At 44.1% G+C, this 25,691-nt stretch overlaps 1 protein-coding gene and 1 long non-coding RNA gene across 7 annotated transcripts in view; one reads left to right on the top strand and one right to left on the bottom strand.

The window, feature by feature from the left end:
• The window catches only part of ARMC2 (armadillo repeat containing 2), a 104,571-nt gene that overhangs the window by 7,722 nt on the left and 71,158 nt on the right, over positions 1-25,691 (bottom strand). For all 6 annotated transcript variants that reach the window (XR_003135694.2, XM_049092449.1, XM_025444605.3 and 3 more), the window contains 4 exons: positions 22,013-22,112; positions 8,067-8,361; positions 1,843-1,965; positions 1,433-1,546 (listed from right to left, as the gene is read on the bottom strand). Coding sequence is in view for 5 of the 6 variants with exons in the window: in XM_049092449.1 (XP_048948406.1) it covers positions 1,433-1,546; positions 1,843-1,965; positions 8,067-8,361; positions 22,013-22,112 (632 nt within the window). In the remaining variant the exon portion in view is untranslated. The remainder of the gene's footprint in view (positions 1-1,432; positions 1,547-1,842; positions 1,966-8,066; positions 8,362-22,012; positions 22,113-25,691) is intronic.
• On the top strand, positions 4,407-20,553 carry LOC118350404 (uncharacterized). The gene is made up of 9 exons (XR_004804115.2): positions 4,407-5,697; positions 6,217-6,382; positions 6,997-7,178; positions 8,291-10,386; positions 11,478-11,578; positions 16,749-16,935; positions 17,597-17,760; positions 19,591-19,665; positions 20,367-20,553. It is a non-coding gene; the product is annotated as an uncharacterized LOC118350404 (long non-coding RNA).

The following is a 25,691-nucleotide window of genomic DNA, read 5'->3' as shown; positions in this document are numbered from 1 at the left end:
CTGTTCTCCCCACACCTGACAGGTGGCCATTCTGCTCTGGCTTTGGCCCAATTGATGGGTCAGACACATATACGTTGTGTTTAAGAGTCTAAAAAGGGGGGTGCCTGGGTGGCTCAGTCGGTTAAATGTCTGTCTTCGGCTCAGATCCCGGGGGTCCTGGGCTTTGCAAAGCTCAGTCATGATCCTGGGGTGGGGGATGGGGGGCAAGCAAGCAGTGGTCCAGGGATCAAGTCCTGCATCAGGCTCCCTGCTCAGTGGGGAGTCTGCTTCTCTCTCTCTCTCAGTGCTCTCTCTCTCTCTCTCTCTCTGCCCTCCCCTAACTCATGCTCTCTCTCTCTTACCCTTTCTCAAATAAATAAATATTCTTTTTTTAAAAAAAAAGGAGGAAGGGAAAGAGTACACTGGGGAGTGAGATGATGAGTGGCAGTTTACTGTGGCTGCTTTTTTTTCCCCCTAATATCTGTATTATCTAAATTTGCCATCATGAATAATTAGGAATTTTTAGTTATTCTTACATGAAATATTTGAGACATATAGAGGATGGTTATCTTGGGTACCTGCCACCCAGTTTAAAATAAAACGTTACAGATCCAATTTGATACCTTTGAACACCGTTTCCCCTCCAAAGGTGACTTCCGCCTTATTATTTCCAGATGCCATTTGTGCCTTCTACCATTACTAGGTAAGTACATTACATAAACAATACGATTGTTGTGTATTTTCTAAAACCTATTTAACGGCATTATTCCTTATGTCCCTTCCTATCAATAGCTTTTTCGCTCCTGTATTACATTTTTGAGGCTGATTCATGTTGATCCATGAACCTCTAGTTCATTTCTTTTAATTGATGTAAAACTTTTTTTTTAAGTAGACTCCACGCCCAGTGTGGAGCCCAGTGTGGGGCTTGAACTCTCGACCCTGAGATCAAGACCTGAGCTGAGATGGAGTTTGACGCTTAACCGACTGAGTCACCCGGGAGCCCCAAGATAGAACTTTTGGTTGCATGAATATGTCATTACGTATTTACACTTAGGCTTTTTCTATTTTTCGTTATCATGAACAGTACTGTTATGGACATTCGAGTGCATGAGGAAAGATGTCTCTTGAGTCCATTCTCAGGGACAGTAACGATGACTATAGTTACTTGTTTCCCTTAAAGACACACACACACACACACACACACACACACACACACACCCCATCTCAGAACTCTGAAGACCAGGCACGAGGGAAAGGACGCTGAGAACACCGCCCAGAGCTCTCCTGGCATACTGAGCTGAGAGCCTGAAGCATGGATGGAACAGAATGTAAAGCACTACCCGTCCCCGGAGCAGAAACAAGTATCACATTGTCATGACCCAAGCTCTAAAGCTGCTTAGCTGTTTATTGGCAAGAAGAACATGTTTATGAACATTAAGTATCATTAACTCACCATTTTTCTGCACAATGAAATTGCAGATGTCACGGTCCTGGGAGAGATTTCCAAAAACACGCACGGCCTCTAGGATTCCATCCATGTTATTACTCACAAGAAGTTTTATGAGCACTGGGTTTGGGGACCGGAGGGGGGGAAAAATCAGTGAGTTTAACTTTTAAAAGGCCATTAGACACCAGCATCATACTAAATACCAATAACTCAACATTTTTGAAGGATATTAAAATACAAACTATAAGGGACTTTAGCAAGAACTAAGACCCTAACTTTTCCCATATTCTGATTTCTTAGAATCAAATCAGGCTCTTTGATATTTGTACAAGAAACCAGAGAGATGAATGGCACCAGTAGTTAATAAAGTCAGAATCTTATGTATTCATCTACCCGAACCCAATGCTGAACCTTACATTCAGCAATATATAGCTTTTTGTCTTGAATTATGGAATTCTTCACTTGGTAGTAAGATAAGTTGTTGATTGTGGCCGTAGTATTGATCACCAGCTCCTCACAATCCTCAATTGACTTGTATTCTGAAAGACAGTAAGGAAAAGGGTATCGGAGCCTCACTGCAGTGGCAGAAACATGACCTCCTGACCGCCCCCCAAAGCAGTGCCAGGGTCAAGCCCATGTCCCAGACCAGGTCTGTGCAAGGGCTTTGTTGGCTTTGTTTCCCAGGACTCCTCCTGCAGGGAAATGCACCAGACACAGGGGACCACTCCTGACCAAGTTCTAGAACACTCTAAAGCTCAGTCCCTCCAGTCAGGGGGTCTGGAAAAATTAGGCTGATCCAGGCCCTGTGATTACAGTCAAGTGAAGGTGCCCCACGCCAGCGAGCTGAGCGGTCTCTCATCCCCACGGGTTCGAGTGTTTTCTGAGCTGTCCTGGGGCCTCTACGCTGTGAGTCTGTTCCCCACGTCTCCACCTCTGAACAGAATGCCCCTTAGGGCATAATCTGTCTATAACTCCTATCAGTGCTGCCCTCCAAACACACAGAATCTGATCCCTTCTCGCCCCCTCTACACCACCTCGCTCCGCCCTCACCTGAACTGGCTTCTTGTCTCCCACCTTCCTCTCTGAGTCTACCCCTAACACGGTGACCCTTCAGTAGTAAGTCAGCTAACATCACTTGTCTCCCTTGGGCCTCAGGCCCTACCTGGGCAGCCCCAGTTCTTTTTTGGGGGAGTACAGGGAAGGGGGATGGGTGGGAGGGTACAGAGGGAGAGGAAGAGAGAGAAAGAGAATCTTGAGCAGGCTCCATGCCCAGTGTGGAGCCCGACATGGGGTGCGATCTCACGACCCTGACTGAGACCATGACCTGAGCCAAAATCAAGAATCAGATGCTTAACCGACTGAGCCCCCCAGGGGCCCCTGGGCAGCCCCAGTTCTGACGTCTCAGGCCACCTGGGGTTCTATCCCCCAGGTCACCAGTGCCAACTACATTGGTCTTCTTGTTTTTTTTTTTGTTTTTTTTTTTTTTTTTGACATATCAGCATGATCCTGCCTGAACCCTTTGCACTGCTCTTCCCTCTGTCTAGAATACCCTCTGTTTCGAGGTGTCCAATTGGTTCGTTCTTCACGTCTTTCAGATTGTTGCTGAGATGTCACTTTATTGAACATAGTTTCCTTAACCTCCCAATATAGACTAGCATCCATTACTCCCTTTCCCCTACCCTACTTTTTATCTGCTCCAGGGCCCATGTAATCACCTGGCCTGTGGTGTGTTTAATGTTTGTCTTCTAGTCCTAAAATGTACGCTCTACAAGACTGGGGATTTGTCTATTTGATTTATTGTTGCATTCCCAGCAGCTAGAACAGAGTCTGGCACATAGGGGTGCTCGGTAAATAGTTGCTGGATGCAACAAGTAGGGAAGGACTCTTAGCACATGAGACCCTTAGGAATTCTGTTTCCCGCCTTCAGCCTCCAGACTCATCTCCTGGCAGATGCAGAAATGCCAGTTAAGAGCCCTAGTTCCTTCTGCCTCCAGACTGATGACACTGGACCTTGGACAGTGTTTGGAAATCTGTTTTTTAATCTTGCTTTGGTAGGAGGATTTGTCCAGGGGTGGGGAGAGGGTACCTCTTATGTATCACCACTTTCTGTGGGACCTACGTTTGGCCAGAAGGAATAGTGTGCAGCGCCTAGGGCAAGAGGGTAGGTACCCACAGCTACCAGGCCTCTATCACAACAGCACCAAGCACTTTGTGTGCACTTAGCCCCACAAAAGTAAATGATTAATAATGCTTTAAATGCACTTACCAGCATTTGAACCCACAAATCATTAATACTCTAAGGGTGCAGCTGTCTCAACTCAGGCCACCATAACAAAATACCACAGATGTGGGGCTTAAATTACAGGAATGTATTTTCTCACAGTTCTGGAGGTTGGAAGTCTGGCATCAGGATGGTGAGGATCCCTCCTGGCTTGCGGATGGCCTCCTTGCTGTATCCTCACATGGTGGAGAGAAAGCAAGAGCAAGCTCTCTGGCGTCTCTTCTTATAAGGACACTAATCCCACCACGAGCCCCTCCCTTCATGACCTGGTCTATACCTCATTATCTCCCAAAGGCTCCGTCTCCAAATACCATCACACTGAGGCTTAGGGCTTCAACATAGGAAGCTGGGGAGTGGCGGATGCGATTCAGTCCATATCAACCTCCTAAAATGCCATCTTATATGAGACCATTGAGGCTGAGAGGAGTTAAATCCCTTGCCTGACTTCAAAGAACACACATCTGAATCTGGGAGTATCTGACTCAACCATCTGTTCTTGCCCTTGCATCTTCCTTTGTGCCCATCAGAGCTGCCTGGAGCAATGCTTTGCTGCCAGTGGGCATGAGAGAATCACTTAGCCCTCTGTAGCTGGCTCATGGTTGTAAGAAAGTCTAGAATTTGGAGCTTGCCACTCAGGCAGCCAGTCTCTAAATCTGGGAGCTTGCAGAAAGGGCTAGTCCTTCTTAGAAAGAGTTTTTTTTTTTTTTTTTTTAATTAAATTTTAAAAGACCCTCTGCAGTGAGACTGGCCTCCAGAGACAAGTCCTGGGGTTCCAACTCCTCGGGCCTCACGTCCTGTGTACACCTTGCTGCGGGCACTTGTCACCACCCTCTTGTCTGCGCGCCTGCCCTGCCTCCGCCACATACTCTGAGCTCCTTGAAAGCAGATACTATGTGTTCTTCTCCAAATTCATATGTAGAAGCCCCAGGGTGAAGTCACCCCCAGTGTGAGTGAATCTGGAACTAATGAAGGGTTAAATGAGTCATCAGGACGGGCCCTCACCCAATAGGCTGCTGCCCTTCTAAGAGGAGGAAGGTAGCATCTACAAGCCAGAAAGAGCATCCTGGCCAGACGCCAACCCTGCTGGCACCCTGACCTTGGGATTCCAGCCTCCAGAACAGTGAGAAGACAGATTTCGGGGGTTGAAGCCACCCTGTCTGCTGTAGTTTGTTATACGGGAGCCTGAGCAGCCTCAGATAAACCCCCTGAAGCCTAGGACTCGTTGTGCACTGAGGACTCAGTAATGGATCTTAATGAAGAGCAGGGGGCGAAGTTCAAAGGTCACCCCCAAACCTCATTTTCATCAGGTATTAATGTTTCTTCTACCACGAGAAGATCTTTCGGATCCTGGTAACCAGTAGCTAAGTTGATCACTCTGTGTGGGAGTTAATTTCCCTGCTCCCTGGTGGGTGGAGGTGCCTGCGGGAAGTGATGAGGCCTAAAAAGTGGAAGGGGGTGTCAGGGACTGAATTATGTACCCCCCCTTCATATAGTGAAGCCCTAATGTAACTGTATTTGGAACTACAGCTTTTAAGGAATAAAGAGGATGAAATGAGGTCATAAGGGTGGAGTCTTATCCAATAGGGCTGGTGGCCTTAGAGAAGAGGAAGAGAGAGAAAGAGAGAGAGAGAGAGAGAGAGAGAGAGAGAGAGAGAGAGAGCATGTGCTGTCCGAGTGCACACGCCAGCAGAGACTGCGTGAGGCCATGGTGAGAAGGAAGCCATCCTCAAGATCCTCAAGCCAGGAAGACAGACTTCTCCAGAACCCAGCCATGACGTCATCCGGATCTCAGACTTCCAGTCTCCGGATTGTGATGAAATAAATCTGTTGCTGAAGTCACCCAGGCTACGCTGTTTCGCTGTGGCAACCCCAGCCGACTGAGACAGGTGTTGGCACCACGGAGCGGGCTGCTGCTCTAACAAACCCTAAAAGTGTGACAGTGGCTTTGGAACTGGGGGGTGCAGGTGGCGGAGGCTGGAGGAGTCCTGAGGTGAATGCTAGAAATAAGAAATCTTAAAGGCAGTTGTGGTGAGGGCTCTGAAAGAAAAGAGGAGAGAGCGAGAGAGAGAGAGAGAGAGAGAGAGAGCGCGCGCTTGAGCTTCCACCTTCTTAGGGAAAAGAGCATGTCCCATAAAGGCCATTCTGGTGAGACCTCAGAGGGAAACAAGGAAGAGGTTCCTGGAGACTGCAGGAAAGTTGTTAACGTGGCAAAGAACTGGGCTGAACTATGTTTGCATTCTGGTGTTTTTGCGAAAGGTAGAGCTAGCAAGCAGCGATGTTGGATATTTAGCTGAGATTTCTAAGCAAAAGTGTTTACGGAGCGACTTGGCTTCTCCTGACATTATAGTAAAATGTGAGGAGAGAGAGATGAATGTGAAGAAAGAATTGTTGAGCAAAAGGAACTAGAACTTGAAGATCTGGAAAATTCTCGGCCTATCCCTAAGGCAAAAAGTGAGAAAGCATGTGCTAGAGAGAACCAAGCGTGCATTTGGAATATCATTTGATATAGGGCTTCTGGGCTTATGTGAGCAGAAACACTGCCAGTTTGAACCGAAAGGCTCTGAGATGGGGCAAAATGAAGGGAGGCCATCCTCAGATGTGACAGGACAGGAGGAGAGAGCTCTTTGGCTGTGAGTGTGCAATATCCTTCAAGAGGAGTGGAAATGACCCCAAAGGTGAGTGAGAGATCCAGGGCCACTGCCTCGGTTTCAACAGGCCAGATGCCTTCTACCCCAAAGCCCCGAGGACAGGCCCGGCCTGCAGAGCAGGACCTGGAGGCAGGACCTCCACCCCAATGGGTCTGGAAGGCAAAGCACTGAACCAAAGAGGATTATTTTCAAGTCTTAAAATATGATGGAATTCGCCTTGCCTGGGAACTGCCACCTTTTCCTTTTCCCCTATTCCTCCCTTTGGAATGGGAATGTCAATCCTACGCCTGCCCCACAGCTGTATTTCGGAAGCATAACAAGTCCGGTTCCACAGGTTCACAGGAGAGGAATTCTTGAGTCTCACAATATCTGATTTAGGTATTTACATGGGATGTTGGTCCTTAGACTTCAGGGTTAAAACCTTTGGAGCTCCTGAGATGGAAGCAATGAGTTTTCCATGTGAGAAGGACATGAACTGGGGGGGCGGGTGCGGGGCAGGATACAGTACAATGGACTGAACTGTGTCTCCTGCCCTGAATTCATACATGGAAGCCCTAACCTTCAATGCAATTGTATTTGGAGACGGGGATTTAAGAGGTAAGGTCAGATGAGATCATAAGGGTGGAGTCCTTATCCCATAGGACTGATGGCCTTAGAAGAAGAGGAAGAGAGATCATTCTGTCTCCCTGAGGGTTCACTTGGAGGAACCACCATGTGAAGACCCGGTGAGAAGGCCACTGTCTGCAAGGCAAGGGGAGAGCTTCATCCCAGACCCCTCCCTGGCCGGCACCCCAAGAACCACGAGAAGAAACACATTTCTGTGGTAAGCCACCCAGTCTGTGGTGGTTTGTTATGGAAGAGTGCCATGGCTAAGTGGCTAATAATGGGGGGAAAGGGGACCTGGATAACTGCGGGCCATAATACAGATAATGTAAAAACCTGAAAAAGAAAAAGATAACACTCTAGTCGTGTGGACAAGTACAGGAAAAATGAAGGATTTCAAATGCTTTATCCTTAGCTTGGCCAATTTTCAGTAATCTGATTGGTACACTTAAAAAAAAAAATTGTGGGTCGCCTGGGTGGCTCAGGCTTAAGCATCTGCCTTAGACTCACATCAGGATCCCGGAGTCCTGGGATCCAGTCCCACGTCAGCTGCTCCTTGCTCCTTGCTCAGTCAGGAGCCTGCTTTTCCCTCTCCCTCTGTCCCTCCCCTGCTCATGTTCTCTCTCTCTCTCTCTCTCTCTGTCAAATAAATAAATAAAATCTTTAAAAAAAAAAAGTAAAAAAAAAAAGGGTTTATTTTAATTGTGACAAAATTCACCCTTTTCAAGGCATACACTTCAGTGGGTTTTAGTAATTTTTTTTTCTCTTTTCTTTTCTTTTCATATATATATATGAAAGGTGCTTGAACTCACGACCCTGAGATCATGACCTGAGCTGAAATCAAGATCAGAGGCTGAACCCACTGAGCCACCCAGAAGCCCCATATATTTGCATTTTATAAGGAGATAATTCCTTAGCTGCTCTGCAAAAGGCTATATATATATATTATATACATATGTTTTTTAATCTGGACTGCTTTTGAGGCAGTTTTGAGCAGAGGAAGAATTTTTCTTCCTGAAACGGAAGGCTCCTCCAAGGCGGCTGTGCTGCCAGGACGGGGGGCAGTGGGGTGGCCACAGGGCCTTGTCACATGCCGGGGGTGCCGTACCGAGCGTGGCGAGCAACAGGCCCACGGCGAGCGGGTCGGCGGCCAGCGCGGGGCCCACGGCCGGGTGGATGGCCAGGTTGGCGAGCACGCGGGTCAGCTTGATGAGCACGTCCTGGGCCTGGGCCCGCCCGGCTCCCGCCGCCGGCTTCTCGGCGCCCAGGTCCAGTCGGTGGAACGTGCCGAACAGCGACAGCAAGGCTGGGATGCTCCCTTTCTCTTTGCAGAACTGCTCCCGAGCCTGGTTGTTCTTCGCCGTCAGGTTGCCAAGGATGAAGATGATCCGCACCACCAGATCCTGCAGGGAAGGGGGAGCCGGTTAGAGGGCCGAGGAGCTGGGGCCAGTTGCTGGAAGGAGTACAGCGTGTTCATTTATTCACGGTGTGATTACTAGAAGAGGGGGGCACATCTGGCGCCCACGAACTTGTCTAGAGTTTGAGTCTCAAGTCGGTGCAAATTGATGGAGGAGATTAACAAGCACTTGGAGCAGTGAAAGGCTACGAACTGAGTGATGCTATTAGCGAGGGCATTAACTTCAGATCCTGTGTCTGAAATCCTGGTTGGCCTCTTTTCTTTTCTTTTTAACCCCTCAGACAACAATTAGTCAAGTGGGATAGGATTACTGATACCGTGTCATGTAAATCTAAGTAGTGACACCAACAGGTTGCCACAACACCCAAATCTTTCCCTAGAAGTTCACCTCCTGCTGAAGGCGCTGTGTTTCTGAAAATCGACTGTTCCGCACGACGGCTGATCAGACTGTGTTAGAGCGCGCTTTCCCAACCTGGGCCCCACAGACTTTGGGGGCAGGATAATCCTTGCTGTGGGGGGGCTAGATTTAGCAGCAGTATTCCTGGCTCTTACTATAGATGCCAGTAGCACCTCCCCAGACGTCACAACCAAGAAGGTCTAACCGTCTTTTTTAAGTAGGCTTCACGCCCAATATGGGGCTTGAACCCATGACCCTGAGATCAAGGATCGCGTGCAACTGAGCCAGCCAGGCAGCCCACAACCAAAAAGGTTTGAATGTCCCCTGGGGACAGAATCACTGTGTTTGACAAATATATCACTTTAAAGCAGTGCTTTTCCTTCTTGACTAGGGTAGTGGTTACGTGGGCGATGCCCTTACCCCTACTGGCTGAGGTGCACGTGTGTGCTTACCCACTTTTCTGCATATACGCTCTATTTCACGTTAAATAAATGTTTCGAAAAATCCCAAACTGAGAACAATTTACAAGTAAACAGGACACAAAAACAATTACATTCTTAATTCTATAACAGACAGACAAATGAGAACACTGGCCTTCCCCATACCCAGGGACAGTGAGGAGATTCCTTGGGGAGGAAGAGACTTACTCACTCAGAGGCTGTGAGTGATCCGGGTGCTAACTCTCACTGTGCTGGCTGTGCAATTTGACAGACAAGAAATGGGTTTTTAGAACCTGCCTGGTCACACAACGAGCAAGGAGTGAGTCAGGATTTGAATCCAGGATCCCTGACCTGGAGTGCTTTCTAGAGCCAAGCCTCCCACATGGCCTGTCCTGCAAGGATCTCCTTTGCCTTGTCTTTTGCAGAGCAGCTAAGGAATTATCTCCTTTTAAAATGCAAATATGTGGGGCTCCTGGGTGGCTCAGTGGGTTCAGCCTCTGATCTTGATTTCAGCTCAGGTCATGATCTCAGGGTCGTGAGTTCGAGCCTCCAGTCGGGCTCTGCACTCAAGCTGGTCCCTCTCCCTCTGCTCCTCCCCGACTCATGCACAAACTCTCCCTCTCAAATAAATAAAATCTTTTAAGATATAGTAAAGTAAAAAATAAAATAAAATGCAAACAGGTCACCAGGAGGGATTCCCAAGAAACCTGGCTTTGTGTATCAGACCTGCAATAGTCAGCAGCCTTACCCAACGAGGGCAGAGGCCTGGGCCTGTTTTAATCGGGGAGCCAGGTCTAGGTGGGGCGCGGGCAGCACAGGGACCACGCATGGCAGAGAGCCGAAGGTCACAGATGGAGGACAAGCTTCTGGATTTGCCCGTGGCTGCTCGGCCAACACCAACTTGTTCCTGCTTGTTCTTGAAAGACTTTTCCCTGGCACTGGCCGAGCAGAAGCGAGGCCGCGGCTTGTGCAGCTGGGAACCATTTGTCAACATTAAGAAAGTCGGAGGCTAACACGCCAGCAAGAACTGGAGCTGGTCCAGGAGAGAGTTCACATTGGGAAAAAAAAAAAAAAAAAACCCTCAGCTCAGTGAGCAACCGATGGTAGCCGGTCATCCCAGTTGGGAGTAGCCGCTCCTGGGCTGCGGGAGCCCGAATGCCAGGCTTCAGTGACTGTGAGTGCCAGGGGCTGGGGAGGACACACTTGGAGGATGGACAGGAGACAAGGTGCCCTGAAGAGCCTCCAATCTACTTGAGAAGACAAGGCTAACCTATGTGGGGTGAGAGGGCCACGCAGGCAGCTAGACACTGAAGGACAGGGGTTAGGATCCCCAGCTTGAGAGCCAGCCAGTCTGCTTCATACCTGTGACTTGGCTTAGCCTCTCTGTGTCTCCATCCGCTCCATGTGCAGACTGAGAAAATTCTGTGTCGTGAGGGTAAACAAGACCAAACAGGCCAGGCACAAGTCGTGAGGGATGACTTGGGCACCGTTCTGAACCTTTTTCTCATACCATCAGTAACATGTTCGTAGCATTAAACTGTGTGGGACAGACCCGATGGTCTCGGAGGAGTTTAGACAGGAGGACGCCTAGGGGACAGTGGGGACGGGGCGGGGGGGGGGTGTCAGCAAAATGACCTCCAGGGAATTTCAGTTCAACCTTGAAAAACGTTTGAAGAGTGGCTATCTGGAGGGGAGGATGGAGAAGGGAGTGAGTGGGTCTTGAGAAAGAGTCCTGGGACAGTCCCCTTCCTGGGGACGGGGGTCACTTTGTCTGTCTCTGATCACCAGATGGTTCCCTAAAAAAACTTTAGTCTGTGGGTCCTCCACCCAAAGCAAGCACACACAATTTCACGATGATACTTGTCACTTCACATAGAACCCGTGGTTACCTCACAAGGTTCCTGATGGCAGAGGCTCCTCCTGCCCGGCCACACCCAACAGAGAAGCAGGATGTTTTCCAAACAGGACAGAGGGGATTTCTGAGAATTAGGCTCCTCAAAGGATGTTCCATCTTCTATTTTCTAAGCTAAGGAATATGAGCTTTTTGCATGAACTTGGGTATACGATTTCTGATGAAAGACTCCCCACACGAGGTCTACCTCTGGAAGACTATACAGGCCAACTGTCACGGCAGCAATGAACACACAGTGTTGACGATGTGCCAGGCTCTGTGCCAAGCATTTAGACACACAAATTAATTCATTAGAAGTGATCATCTGCAGTCCTTTAATCTGAACAGAGCTGTTCCCCATCCTTCCCATCCAGGAGGTCACCTCCCCCGTGCCCTCAACTGTAGCCGTGTTGACATTTCTGGACTTCGCACTGTTCCCTAGATTGTTCTCCTCTCCCATCTCCCCGGAGGCTCGGTAAGCAAAACAGGAAAGACATCATATGTGATCTTGAATGGCTTCTTTATTAAAAAATGTAAAACGTCGTTGTATTCTTTTTGTTGAATCATATCAGGCTCATCAATTTACCCCGTAAAATGTCAACCGGCCGTCTTCAGAAGGATGCTGGACCGGTCCTCCTCCTTTCCCCCTCCTCCCAGGCCTCGCTGCTTCACCTGTGCCTCCCTGTATTTGTTTTACTCCTTCGTAGAACTCAGCAGGTGTCCCTGGCCCTGTACCATCTCTACCCAAATCATCGTTGCTGATTTGCCAGGAGCGTTCAGACGAGATCCCAGGCTGCAGATAAAGGCAGCTTTCCTTCCCCATCCTTGCAGATTCAAGGGGCCTCCATCCACTGTCCCATGTGGTCTCATCTGGGGAGACTAAGTGCTGCTTTCTCCAGCCCCTTCAACTTCTAAAATTCCTTGATTCTAGTATCCGCGTGGATCCTAACATGGCAGAGATTATTAAGCCCCACGTGGGAAGAAGAAACTCCAGACTTCAGGGCAGGAAGAGTTAACACTGCCACAATACCTCTTTCCCTGCCTTCAGATGGAAAAAGGAGGGGGTGGTTCCTGGCAGCAGTGGTGCCAACTGAAGGATGGCATGCGAGATCAACAAATGGGGATGGCAGATTGTGCCGCTTGCAGCACCAAGCTTCCAGCAACTGCTATGCTCACTGTTTCTGTCCTCTTTCTCAGGGTTGGCTAAGGCATCTTTTCATTCCACCCCCCACCCCCCCACCTTTCTCAAATATATTCTCTGCAAATCTAGGGAACATGGAATAGGCCAAAATAGAAGCAGTCTCCCAGGAGGTTGGCAGAGGTGGTGCTTCCTTATTCCCATACCAGTGCTTGTCTTGACTCATCTGGAATCCTGAGAGCACTGGCTAAGCCAGACGGCTTTGCAAGGCCCCTCGGCTGACCGTGGGTGGTCTGCATTGTGCAGAGGGCTGCCTCGGACGCGATCATAGGGAGGTTATTCATTGTCCCACCACCCAATCCTTCTCAAGTCTGCAAAGTGCCACTTAATTATTCTATGAAGATTTGAAAAATTACACAAAGGCCAGAATTATCAGTTTGTAGAGACCAGTGATTGAATCCATAGCAGAAAATAAAATAAATCTCCTTTCAGGTACAGATTCTCTCTTTTGTCCCCGGACAACATCTGAGAACCACCTATAAATCAACCTTGAACTTTTGGAGCATTTTTACTAACCTTCACACAGTGTTGCATATTCATACCATAGCTGTGAATTTTGAAACAGCAAAATAAAGATGAATCAGGAGAGAGAATTTTTGTTTAGAGAAAGCAGTCTAGGGGCGCCTGGGTGGCTCAGTCTGTTGAGCATCTGCTTTCAGCTTAGGTCATGATCCCAGGGTCCTGGGATCGAGCCTCGTGTCGGGCTCCCTGCTCAGTGGGAAGCCTGCTTCTTTCTCCCCCCTCTGCCTGCTGCTCGGCCTACCTGTGCTCTCTCTCTGTCAAGTAAATAAATCTTAAAAAAGCAAGCAAGCAAGCAGTCTCGTATAACCAGTTCATATCAACTTTCTAATTTTGCATAACAATGGAATCGGCCTAGCAATAGCTGCGGCCAACCAGAGCCCAGACAAACAGGTACACCTATTGTAAGAGGCCTGACCTCCCGTGCTTTCCAGTTAGGGCCTGTGCGATATTCTCGTTGGTTCGAATGTGTTGTGTCCTTAGGAGCAAGCATGGTACTCGGTCTCAGTGGGCCCCGCGCTGCTGTAAATGAAATTGCTTTAACTGGAACAAAGCACGGAGCAGGACACAGCTGAGCAACTGGCAAGCTCCAGCAGCAGCAGCAGTTGGGTTGCTGTTACTCTCCGCGTGCGAGACATTGGCCTAAAGTTGGTGAAGGAGGCTTTCCTCCCACTCAGGGATGTGGGGACCCAAGCTTCACGGGGCTGGGTGATCCCCAAGTCCAACCCTGGTGAGAAGAGGCAGGATGTGGACCACCTACCACCTGTGCTCACAGATGGACCCCCCAAACTCCTTCAGCCCATCTCCTTGTTCCCCATAACCCTCACCTGTCCGATCCCCCAGACTTGGCCCCACAGGCATCTTTGATTCCTCACTCCCCTCATCAACCAGCCACCGAGTTCCCTCTGCTCTGCCGTCTCAGAATCTCCCCCGGCCCCTCCTTCCCATGCCTGGGAAAAATGGGAAAAAGTCTTATTTGAGGCATTTTACTGGGTGGCCTGTCTGAAGACTCCTGCCTCGGGCCCTTGACGGCATCCCCCCTCTGGGACCACTTCCTGCCACACAGCTCTTATGTCATCCCCTTGCCCAGAAACATCCACGGCCTATTCGATGTCAAAGCCAGCGTCCGAGGCACCCTCTAGCCCCGTGTGACCAGTCCTCTCATTATTACCCCTGCCCACAGTCAGACAAAGGGAACACAGTCCTCCTGGATGCCCACCCCACAACTTCCCACCAGGCCTTAAAATCACTGGTGTGCATGATATTGACCGTAGGGAAGGAACCATATCAACCTATCACAGAAATAATAAACTATGTTCAGCCGACTTCACTTACTTAGGAGAGAACTACTTCTAGTAGGTAAAGGAAAATATTTTAGAAAGACTTTCAAGATGCCCCATTTAAAATTTGGTTAGGAACTTCTCAAGGCAGTGTGGATCCGAGAGCTGAATCAAGGATTTGCAATTTGCAACATCTACCCAACTTCCCACCCTCCAGCCAAACTTCAACATTAATTGAACGTATAGGTGGCTTGAAGAACAGATGCCCGTGGGGAAGACAGACGGCACTACTGCAAAAAATGCTAATCAGCCCTAGGGTCCTAAAAGTGGGTCAACGCTTTGTGTAAGTGCTGAACCACACAAGATGGGAGAAGCTGAGATGCTGGCAACTCAAAACCCAGACTCTGAGTAGAAGATCATTTAGAAACCAGAAGAGGGACGCCTGGGTGGCTCAGTGGTTGAGCCTCTGCCTTTGGCTCAGGGCGTGATCCTGGGATCCCGGGATCGAGTCCCACATCCAGCTCCCCGGGGGGAGCCTGCTTCTCCCTCTGCCTGTGTCTCTGCCTCTCTCTCTGTGTCTCTCATGAATAAATAAATAAATAAATAAATAAAATCTTTAAAAAGTAAAAAATAAAAACCAGGAGAGACTATACTGATGCCTCCTCTATCTATCCATCCCATCAGCAGCCATTTATTGAGCACCAACTGTATGCTTCCGGATGTGGCTGTCACTCAAAAGCACGGGGCAAGGCTGGCATTTCGCTGCGCTCTGTTCTTTTTTTAAGTCCACAGACATAAATCAGGCGCTCGGGTTCCGTGCTGAGTGGGGGAAGAGCCAGTTCCACAAGGGCAAAGCAGCAGGAGCTGGAAAGAATGAACAAGGGACGGGCTTATTGTGCTGTCCGCCCGGTCAGGGGTGCAGAGCGAGGCCAAGGCTGAAAAAAGGAGCGAGCTCAGCCAAATGCTAGCAGCACCCACCGGGAATGTGCCTGCAGAGGGTCTGGGAAGAAAGCCACAGGGCACGCTCCTGCCAGGCAGGAGGCAGAGGCCGAGCTGGGAGCCAAGTGGCCATATAAAGGCTCCAGGGGAAGGGGTGGAGGTGCCTTCCTAACCAATCCTCACCGGCCCCAAACAAGATGGAGGGGACAGAGAGGTCACTTCCTTCTGGACTGTTCCACCCCTGTGGTGGCATTACAGATGAGCAGCTAGAACGATGGCAGGTGTTTGTGCTTGCAGCCCTGCAGACACCCCAGGTCTCCCTGTCAACACGGCGATTTCGAAGCATTCCAAAGCAGACAGTGCTCACTGTGTGTACAAGGCCGAACATGATCCCTTACCCTAAAAGAAGTCCAGGTGGAATGAGGCAGGCCTGGCTTTAAAAGCAGCGCAAGCAAGGACACGTCAGGCCATTCCCAGACGGGGTTTGTGAGTGTGTGAATGTGCTGATGATGGGCCTGCCTCTGGAAGCTCTGTTTTGAAAAAAATAAGGAACTGACCGTGTCTAGGAATGGAGAGGGTTAGACAGGCAGTTGCTCAATGGGTGCAAGTGATGGGAACGTAGATAAAGGTTATTCCTTTTTTGGGCCGTGACCTCCGTAAAACGCAGCCCCATCTCACAAATCTTATTTCAGAGGCATTTTACTGGATCCCCTGCCCGAGAGATATTTACAGAAGAAATGGGGAAAATCCCTTCGTGTTCTTCCAGAAAACGAACCCAAACATATTTTGCGGAGATGCTAAATGCAGCACTGCTGACGTCAGAGGCCTCCTAAGGCAGGCCCTGATTTGCAAGGATGATATCGACCCTGCTCGTTCCTGCGTTACTAGGTCCATCTGTTTGTACATTTGGTTTGTAGCAAATGTAGTTTACACCACAAAGCGTACAATATGTGCACATTTCTTAAATGAGATTTGTCATTTAATCGAATTTTGGTTAGCATTTTTAATAGACGCTCTGCCTAATGCCAACGTTTAGCTTTCAAGCCGCATCAAGCTGACTGAAATGTTGTGTTCTGGTCTCTGATTGTGTGTGTGTGTGTGTGTGTGTGGGAACTGGAGTGATTAGTTGTACCATGGATCTTGGACCAATTAACCTCCTTAGACATGAGCCAAAGAAGTTTCCCTTGTTCTCCCTGAGGAAGTCCTTTGTGAGAGCTGGGAGGAGTGGATTCCTTTTCTCTGAGACTGTTGATAAACCAGAAACCCTGGCTGGTTACCACAACCATCAGCCACAGACCGGCCCGCTGTGTGCAAAGAGGGGCGCAGCCAACTGGGCCTTCGTTTGACTGAACATGCACTGATCTCCCTCAGGTGGATCTGCTGCAAACTTACAATACGGGTCTACACTGAACTTTCTCAAAGCAGGACGTGGGCAGGAATATTTGGTGATTATTTGACAATAAAATTTGGGGGTGATTTCATGAACTGCAAATCAACAACTCGTGGTTTGTCCAGTTACCGGACACTGAGGCCATTGTGAAGGTCCTGCAGGACAAAGAAAGCCTGAACTCGCCTCTCCTAAGTGGTTCATTCCAACCAGCACCTGAAGCCTCACCACTGTGATGACTGTGTTATCAAAGCGTTATCACTATTAGCACTGGGTGTGGTCCCATGGACTCCTTTTTGTTTGTTTGTTTTCTCTTTTCCAGGGCCAGCTGTTTTGACACAAGTCTGGCAGGGAAAAAAATCGTGGAAGAGTCCAATAAACCATCTCATTTCCTCGAGCTAAGAAAGCCTTCGGCTATTGGTGCAAAAAGCAAAAGGCACAGTTTATCACCCTTCACTGTGGAAAGCACACCGACAAGTGGTTCCTCTTGCTAAGTTGGCCTCTACCTTGTAAGGGACACTCACTGTCAGCCACAGGCATGCAGAGAAAGACTGACCCTGTGTGGCTGGTTTGATTAATCACTTTAAAAATCTCTTGAGATTTTGTAGAAACCCTCTGCTGTCAGTACTGGAGAAGACCGTTTTAAGGAACCACCTTAAGAATGTATACCACAGGTTCCCAAAGCTCCTAGGCGTTTCCATCCCTTGAGGAGCCTCTAAAAATTAGGTCCTTGGGCCCCATTCTAGACCAGAATCAGAATCTCCAAAGGTGGGGCCTGAGAACCTGTATTTTTAAAGCTCTCCAGGTGATTCTGATGATCAGCTAACTTTAGGAGTTACTGACTTAAATCAAGAAAGATTTAGAAATCTCTCCATCTTAATACCTACTGTCAGTTTTTGTAATAGCACTTTAAGAAATACAAATCCATGTTCCTTGTAAAAAAAATCCTCACAACACAAATGTGTAGAAAATAAAAGTGAAAATGCCCCCCCAACCCTTCATTATCATTCACCTGATAGACATAGATTAAGTATATTTTAAAAAGACTCATTCTTATATGCAGAAGTCAGACTTTACCTTGACAAGAGATGAATATGAATAATGTAAAAAAAATGGGATTTTTTTTTAACCTTTGGCATTTTCTCATACAATTTCTTTTTCTTCCTTCAGTGGGAAAAATAGCAGATAGGGGAGGAAATATTCTAATTCTCCCAGCAGCCGTCAGCCCTGGTGCTACCTGGGTTGAAACAGAATTTCCCCCTTGATGGACCATGGAAGTGGCAGGACAGTTACCTGCAAAACTCCTCACCAGCTTGATAAAATCACTTAAAAAGGTATGTGCAGGGGGTTTTCTTTTTCTTTCCTTTTCCTTTTTTTTTTTTTGAGATTTTTGTTTCTGTGTTCTTTGAAAATATACTTAGCTGTGAACATGATTTGATTTAAAAACAAATCTCAGAAAAATGAAATCTCTGTTGATGCCCAGTGTAGCCCTCAGACTTTTAAGACAAAGTTAACACTGACTTCTCAGAACAAAATTATATATTTCTGCTTGTTTAATTGCTTGGTGATAGCTATGTATATTAGGAGACTGCCAATCTTCCAACATAGTCTTAGATTTTTATAAACAAAAATAATTATAGGAAGTAATAATTCTATAACTTGCTGGAGGGCTGGTGGATTTTCCAAAGATTAGTTCAAAGCCTCAACATCCAAATAAATCTCCAGTGTGGCAGTTTTTAGCCACTGCAGATTAAAACACTCACATCGAACATGCATGGTGTGGGATTTCTGGATTTACGTTTATTTCTAAAAGAGAGGAAATGCAAATCATATTTGCCTGGCCATTTGGGAACATAAACCTAAGACTATGCTGGTCTGAAGAAAGTTAAAGTACATTACTTCTGTTTTACTTTTGTGTATGGCAGTTCACCAAGGTGAAAAATATGGGGAAAAATTATTATTATTTCCTCCTCCAAACTAGGAAAAAGAAAGTAAATATTTAAGGAATAAGTACTAGAATAGTAGGAAAAATATTTTATAATGCCTTACAGATTCCAAAGCATTTCAAATACTCAAAATTCATTCTTTCAGTACTTTATCACAAGTCTACTACGCCAAGCATCATCTGTTTTATCAAAACAAGGCCTGTGTCCTTCAGAAATTCCCACTAGTGGATGAGGCACCTATACAAAAAATAACCATTCAGAAAAATCACAAAAGAGATATTTACAAAGACCTATGGAGTATGGAGCTTTTGGTTAATGATTTTAGGAAGTAGTTGGGACACATAACTACTTCCTTGTAGCCTGAGCAATTTCCCTGCTCTTTTAAAATATTTTGGTCTTGAGGAAAATATAAATTATGTATTTACTTTTCTTACTAGAAAAAAATCAGAGATGGTTCAAAACTGTAACATTGAATTCTTTAGGATAAGTAAAACACAGTATAGAGTCGAAGTATAATTTTTGAAAAGTTAACAACATGCCTCCCATACAGACATAAAATTAACATATTAAAAATTACTTATCTCATTAATGAGGGAGCCAATACAATGGCTAGGTTGGCTCCAAGAACAGTCAAAGAATCTGGTGTTTACAAGCATGAAAAAGAATGTTAGATTAGTAGGTTAGATTCACACCTGGCTAATAGCCTACAGGGTCATAAAACCATAACTTTTGAGGCAATCTTGTCTGCCAGAGAAAAATCTACAAATTAATGTGTAACTTTATAGTGCTTGGGTTCTAATCAAATAGTAAATAGCAAGTTTAAACACAGATGCATTCTCCTGGAGAATTAAGCCCTGCCTATTAAACAGTTCTGCAGCATGACTTTGTCAGGACGCATAGCCTCCCAGCCTAACATCCTATTTCTAAATTTGGGATAATTTTTCTTAATTATAGTGAAGTGGTTAAGATTAGAGACATTCTGCTTGGGTCCTTAGTTCTGGGTGTACTAGCTGGGTGTACTGGCTGCGTTTAAACCTTTAAAATGATGCTACGGGAGAAATTGAGGGTCTTGAAAGGCTTCACAGAGGAGGGGACATGAGAGCTCCATCTTGTAATATTAATTGGCCCTTGAAGATGAGAAGTGGCAAAGAATTTTTCGTCAAAGAGTCCCCTCAGGTCCTCTCACTAAGAGCCTATTCATATTCAATTCTATTTAAGACTTTTTCAGGTGATACTTTCAACAAGTTTTATTATGAGTGTCCCCAGCTAATTGCAAGCAAAGAATCCCAAAAGGTAAGTGAAGATGACCAAAGGCAGAATTAACAATCAATAGAAAGGGAAGAGAGAGAAATCTACAAGGAGACACAGGCATTTAAAGAATCTCATAAATTGACATGCTCCCATTATGGGACAAATAGCCTCTAGAGCAGTAATTAATGCTTGGAATATTGACTTTTGGCATCAAGAAGAGGTTAAATTATTTTTAATATCTTTAAGAAGGCAAGGAAATACGTAATATATCTGAATTGATTTTTACTACAATGATAAAAATAATAAATTATGCATTTCTTTGATGGTTCTGGAAACAACGTCTACTGTACATAGTTTGCAAGATGCTCTTCATTCTTCTTTGAACCAAAATACTTTTAATAGGAACACAAAATTATCATATAGATCAACAGAAAAAAATATGACTTTGAAATACCAATTTTGCTTTACAGGTAAGTGAAAAGTAGTTCACTAAGAGACGTGGTAAAATTTTATGCCAATTAAACTTACGACAGTTAGTCCCTTGAACCAGAAAAAGCATACCCTTCACTATGTTGACATCTCAAGTGTCTCATATTGGCAAGATACCGGGATTTTTGTCTGTTTGGTAAACATGGACATGATCCATGCTATAATCAGAAAAACAACAGCTATTTACTAATAATGCTACAAAACAATAGGACTCTCTGTCAGTACTAAACTGATGGGTTTTCTTCCTTTTACAGGTGACAACATAACTTGAAATGAAACAGAAATGTTTTCTTTCACCCCCATTTGAAAATTCTAGTGTGAAGATGTCTTTTCCAGTTATAGTTATCTAAGTCACCCATGATCAAAACATCAAAGCAAAAAGAATAATGACGGCAAAATAAAATCACAATGGAAGTCCATAAAATAACCTTTCAAAATAAAATCCATAACTAAACTTTTTAAGTATAAGATCTAAAAGAATTCTTTTAATGCTATAGTAAACTCTCTTTTCTATCTTTTATCTTTTTCCTTAAAAAAAGAAGACCAAGAATAGGAGTGCCTCAGCTTTTCATTGGATTAATTCACTTGCCAAAGATTACAGTTCAGATAACATATTGTACCAAGATCTAGGTTAATAAATGCTTAATGGACACTTCAATTCACAGAAGATTGAGGATATTCTCAGGTAGATTAATCAAAACCATTCTTCCCCTGACATAGCAAATTCTTGTACCTTGAAATCTTTCAAAGTAGAAAATATAAAATATATAAGGGAAAGCATTTATAACCCAAATACTCAGAATCATAAACTCGAGTGCATACTTGTAAGTCACTGTTTAAAAGCTAAATAAGAACTTATTAACACTTTAAGCAAGGTTCTATCATCCTTAAAATGTAGTAACGATATAATATGAGCATAGAAACTTCTCTGTCATCTATATAACCAAAAATAAACTAGTAACCTTTTAATACATTAGCTAATAATAGCATCAAATCTCACAAACTTAGTCATTCTCAGCAGAAGTATCTGGCTGGGTAAAAATAAGTTCAATGCTATTTGTGGCAAACACAGGGATTATATTTTGAGGTAGTTTTGAGATGGCCAATATAAACAAACACACAGCTTTATGTTAAAATGTTCTTAGAATACACATAAACTTGGCTTTAAGCTAGTATGTGATACTGAAATTTTACCATATTTGAAATGCATATATATTGTGTTCATAGATAAACTGTCTCACTAAAGAGTTGATGTCACTTTAATCATTTATAAAGCTGAATGAAAATAGAATGTATTTAATGAATATTCAAAAATATCATAAAACTTAATGTCTGTACTATTATGATTTTATTACGGTGGAGTCATTTGTGACTTCTTCCTTTTTTTAAACAACCATATATACTTTTACCCGATCCATTAAAACCAAATAATTTTTTCTAATACTTACCTTATTTTAGAAGAATTTCATCTTCTAAAAGAATATACCCAGTGTAAGGGATCCCAAACTTTACTTTGCATCAGAGGGCCGGGTGGTTCTCATTGAAGTGCAGATGGCCAGGCCCCTTCCCACCCATCTGACTCATCAGGCCCCCATTCCACCCCAAGAGGATTCTCATGTAGGGGTCTGGAGATCACTGGGAGGAGCAACACTGCGCACCCACCCTTCTCCCTAAACCAGAAATCCTACCACATCAACCATCCTACTGTAGCCATTTCTGCCTCAAGCTACTCCCTCCTCAACTCCTACAGGTAACTGTCTCCAGGGGCCGTGCATTATACATCATATGGAAGCTTCTGATAGAAACTGGTACATTCAAAGCATAAAGCCACTCAACATGAGCTTACACAAATACACCAATGCAAAAACATACTGAAGAATTAAATTCATAAAGAACTGACCTGTTTCTTCTGGTATTTGTTTATCAGTTTCAAAAACAAGGCGTAACATCTGGAATAGTTGGCCAAGGCAACACAGCAGTCATGGTAAGAAGTAAGTTTGCTGCAGAAATGCCAAATGGAAAAATTAAAAAAAAAACTTTTTTGTTTCCAGAAAGTTCAAATACATGTAGGGTTACTTTAAATGCAGATGTTCAAAGCGTTGCCCAGTGTATGAAAAGGAGTCTAGAAATACTCTGTACACCAGTCTAGAGAAGCCACAAGGCTTGCTGTTTGCTTTAGACTCGGGGGGCATGAGGGAAGGGGGTCCTTTGAAAAAGAGAAAATTCTAATACATGTGTATGGTGTGAATTTACACTATCCATGTGGGTCAGAAAAATACAAGCTAAGAAATGTACACAAATTCTATTTGGATAGCAACCACTGAATCTCCCGGGACCCCGTCAGAAACAATTGTTAAACTGCTCAAATATACTAGGCTGGTTGTGATGGACTAAAATCAGGCAAAAACAGGCCTTAAAGTTAAAAGCCTCGAAAAGAGCTTCCAAATTTTGAAGGCATGCAAACAACCAACCAACCAAAACCTTTAAGGAAGTACTGACAAACCCTTATCAGATTGGGAGGTGTTCATAAATCTCTCATTAAGTGACAGATTAATAGGTAAAACATCATCAATATTGTAAAAACTTGACCATTTACCAGGCTATTAACAAGTCTCAGTAAATTTTCAGAGCACTGGCGTCTTCTAGATCAAATTCTCTGGTTAAAGAACAGTTAAGTTAGGAAATCAATGTAAAAATACATATCTTAGAAAACATTTTTGAAGACTTAAAAACATAACTTATGGGTCAAAGAAACATAAAAATTTTTTTAGAAAACATACCTGAATAACTAAAAATACCACAAATCAAAATTTGTGGGATACAGCTAAAGTACTATTTAAAGGAAAGTTTATAGTCTTCGGAAGGATTTTAAAAGAGGAACTGAATTTCTAACAAAAGAGAAGAAAAATATAACATATCCAAAGGTAGTAGGAGAAAAGGGTTGATAAAGATAAGAACAGAAGGAATATAATAGAAAACAAACATACAATGAAGCGGATCAATAAATCTGCTGGTTCTCTGCAAAAAACTAATAAAATTGGCAAACCTTTGGCAAGACTGATCGAGAGAAAAGGAGAAACATCATAAGCAATCAGAGTGAAAATCATTATCAACAATGCAGAGGCGGTGTGACATTGTCGTTAAATGTATGGATTCCAGATGGCCTGGTTTGAATTCCAACTGTATGCCACTGAGAAAAGTACTGAGCCTCTCCATGACCCAGTTTCCTTATATATAAAATGAAGACAATAATGATGGTACCCACCTTTTAAAGTTGCTATAAGGAACAAATGAATTCATATTTGGAAAGTGCTCAGAACATTGCCGGCACATAGTAGTCATTATGTAAGTATTTGTTCAGTAATATTATTAGTAAAATAATAAGAGGGGACACAATTAGAAATGCAACAGAGATTAAAAGGATAATAAGAGAATATTTGGAATGACTTTATATTGTTTGAAAGCTTAGATAAAATGGGCAGATTCCTATAAAAATATAACTTTTTGAGACTAACCCAATTACAAATAGGAAATATGACTGGATATATTACCACTAAAGAAAATGAATCAACAGTCTATGATATTCACAGAGGAATGTGCACACACACACCAGAACAAAATAGCTTTTCAAGCAAGTTCCACAAATTTTTCAAGAAAGAGATAAGTTTAATTTTCACAAATTCTTCTGGAAAAGAGAAAAAGCAGGAATATTTCCCAACTCATTTTATGAGGTTGGTGTAAACTTGACACTAGAACCAGACAAGGACAATATGAGGAAGGAAAAAATACATGTTAAACTAACTCACAGACGAAAAATCCTAAACAAAATATTAATGAAACCTAGCGATATACAGCAGCTTAACATGAGAAAATTTATTAATCTGTCATCTATTGTATTAATTAAATTAATGCTTAATTTAAAAAAGAAAAATCCACATAATCAAAATAGATTCAGGGTAAGCATTTGAGAAAATTAAATATCCTTTGGTGTGAGAAAATTCTTCCTCAACCTTCTGAAGGGTATATACAAAAACCTACAATAAATATTTTTTTTAACTGGTAAAACTGTAAAAATATATATTTTTTAAAAGTCAGGAAAAAGGCAGTAGGTCCAACACTCTTACAACTTTGTATAGGACCTCCTGAGTAATGTGATAAGGAAGAGACGGGGACAGTAGGGAGGAACTGTAACGATTGGGGGAAAAAGATCCAACATTATTATTTGCAGTTGCATGGAAAATCCAAGAGAATCTATAGACTAACTCTTAGACCTAAATTCCATCAAGATTCCTGGATAAAGATTAATAGGCAAATACCAATACTATTTATCCAAGCCAGCAACAACCTGTTAGGACATATTTTATACACATATTTTATAGTGAGCATGTGCGATTACATTAGTTTCAGGTGTCTGCCACAGTGATTCGACAATTCTATACATTATAACATGTTCACCTTGATAAGTGTAGTCACCATCTGTCTACCATACAAAGTTATTACAATATTGTTGACTATATTCCCTATGCTGTACTTTTCTTCCCTGTGATTCATTTATTTGATAAGTAGACATTTCTACCTCTTAATCCCCTTAAAAATATGCTTAAAGATTACATTCATACTTGCAGCAAAAGCCATGAAGGAATAAAATCTAACAAAAGATGTGCAAAATCTTTTTGGGGAAAACTATAAAATTTTATGAAAAGACGTAAAAGAAAATGTCATAAATGTTTATCGATGGAAGACTCCGTATCATAAAGGTGTCAGCTCTTCCCACTTGCATCTCAATTGCTCTATATACTCAGTGTTAGTGCATGAAAAACCCTGAAGTTCCTACTGTAACCCTTAGTTGATTCTTTAATTCTTGAGAAAGAGGGAAGAAGTTGGATCTTAAAGGAGAAAAGAGGTGAGAGATTTGTTTTATCTTATAGCAAGACTTAAATCTGTAACAGTAAAATCAGTATGGTACTGATCTGAGGATGGACCAGAATGCCCGAAAGAGATATACAAGTATATGGAATCGTGTGTTTGACTAACTAGGCATTTAGAATCAGGGGAGCAGGATGGGGGGAATGGCATATTCCATACAAGGTCGTGGGACAACTGATTATCCACAGGGAGAAAAAAAAATTAAATTCCTGCAGGCCACCAGAAACAAAACAAAATTTATGACTTTATAGTGCTTTGAAATGGGGGTGGTAAGTACCCAGAATTAAGTACCCAGACAGGAAAGTGCAGTGCTGAAAAATCAGATCTGGACTCACAGCCTCAGACTGGGGCCGATCACCAATTCGGTCTTTAGAAAAGCAACTGCATTAAGCATTAAGCAACTGCAATGAATTTCAAGAAAGGCCCAGTTCCCTTGAGGAGGATAATTAAGTAAAAACATTGGCAAAGAGCAGTGAGAGAGGAGATATAAATGAATAATTTAAAGACAGTTCTGAAATTTAACATCTTGCTTTGAAGTGACCTGGACTCAGATGGTCATCGCTTCTGGAGTGAAGTATAAACGTGACTAGAGAACATTTGAGCTGCCATTCGGTCACACAACTGAAATAAAATAACCTGCTACCTCAAATCAG

Source organism: Canis lupus, chromosome 12 (assembly GCF_003254725.2).
Source record: "Canis lupus dingo isolate Sandy chromosome 12, ASM325472v2, whole genome shotgun sequence".
NCBI lineage: Eukaryota > Metazoa > Chordata > Mammalia > Carnivora > Canidae > Canis > Canis lupus.
This window is presented reverse-complemented; position numbering and strand designations above follow the sequence as displayed.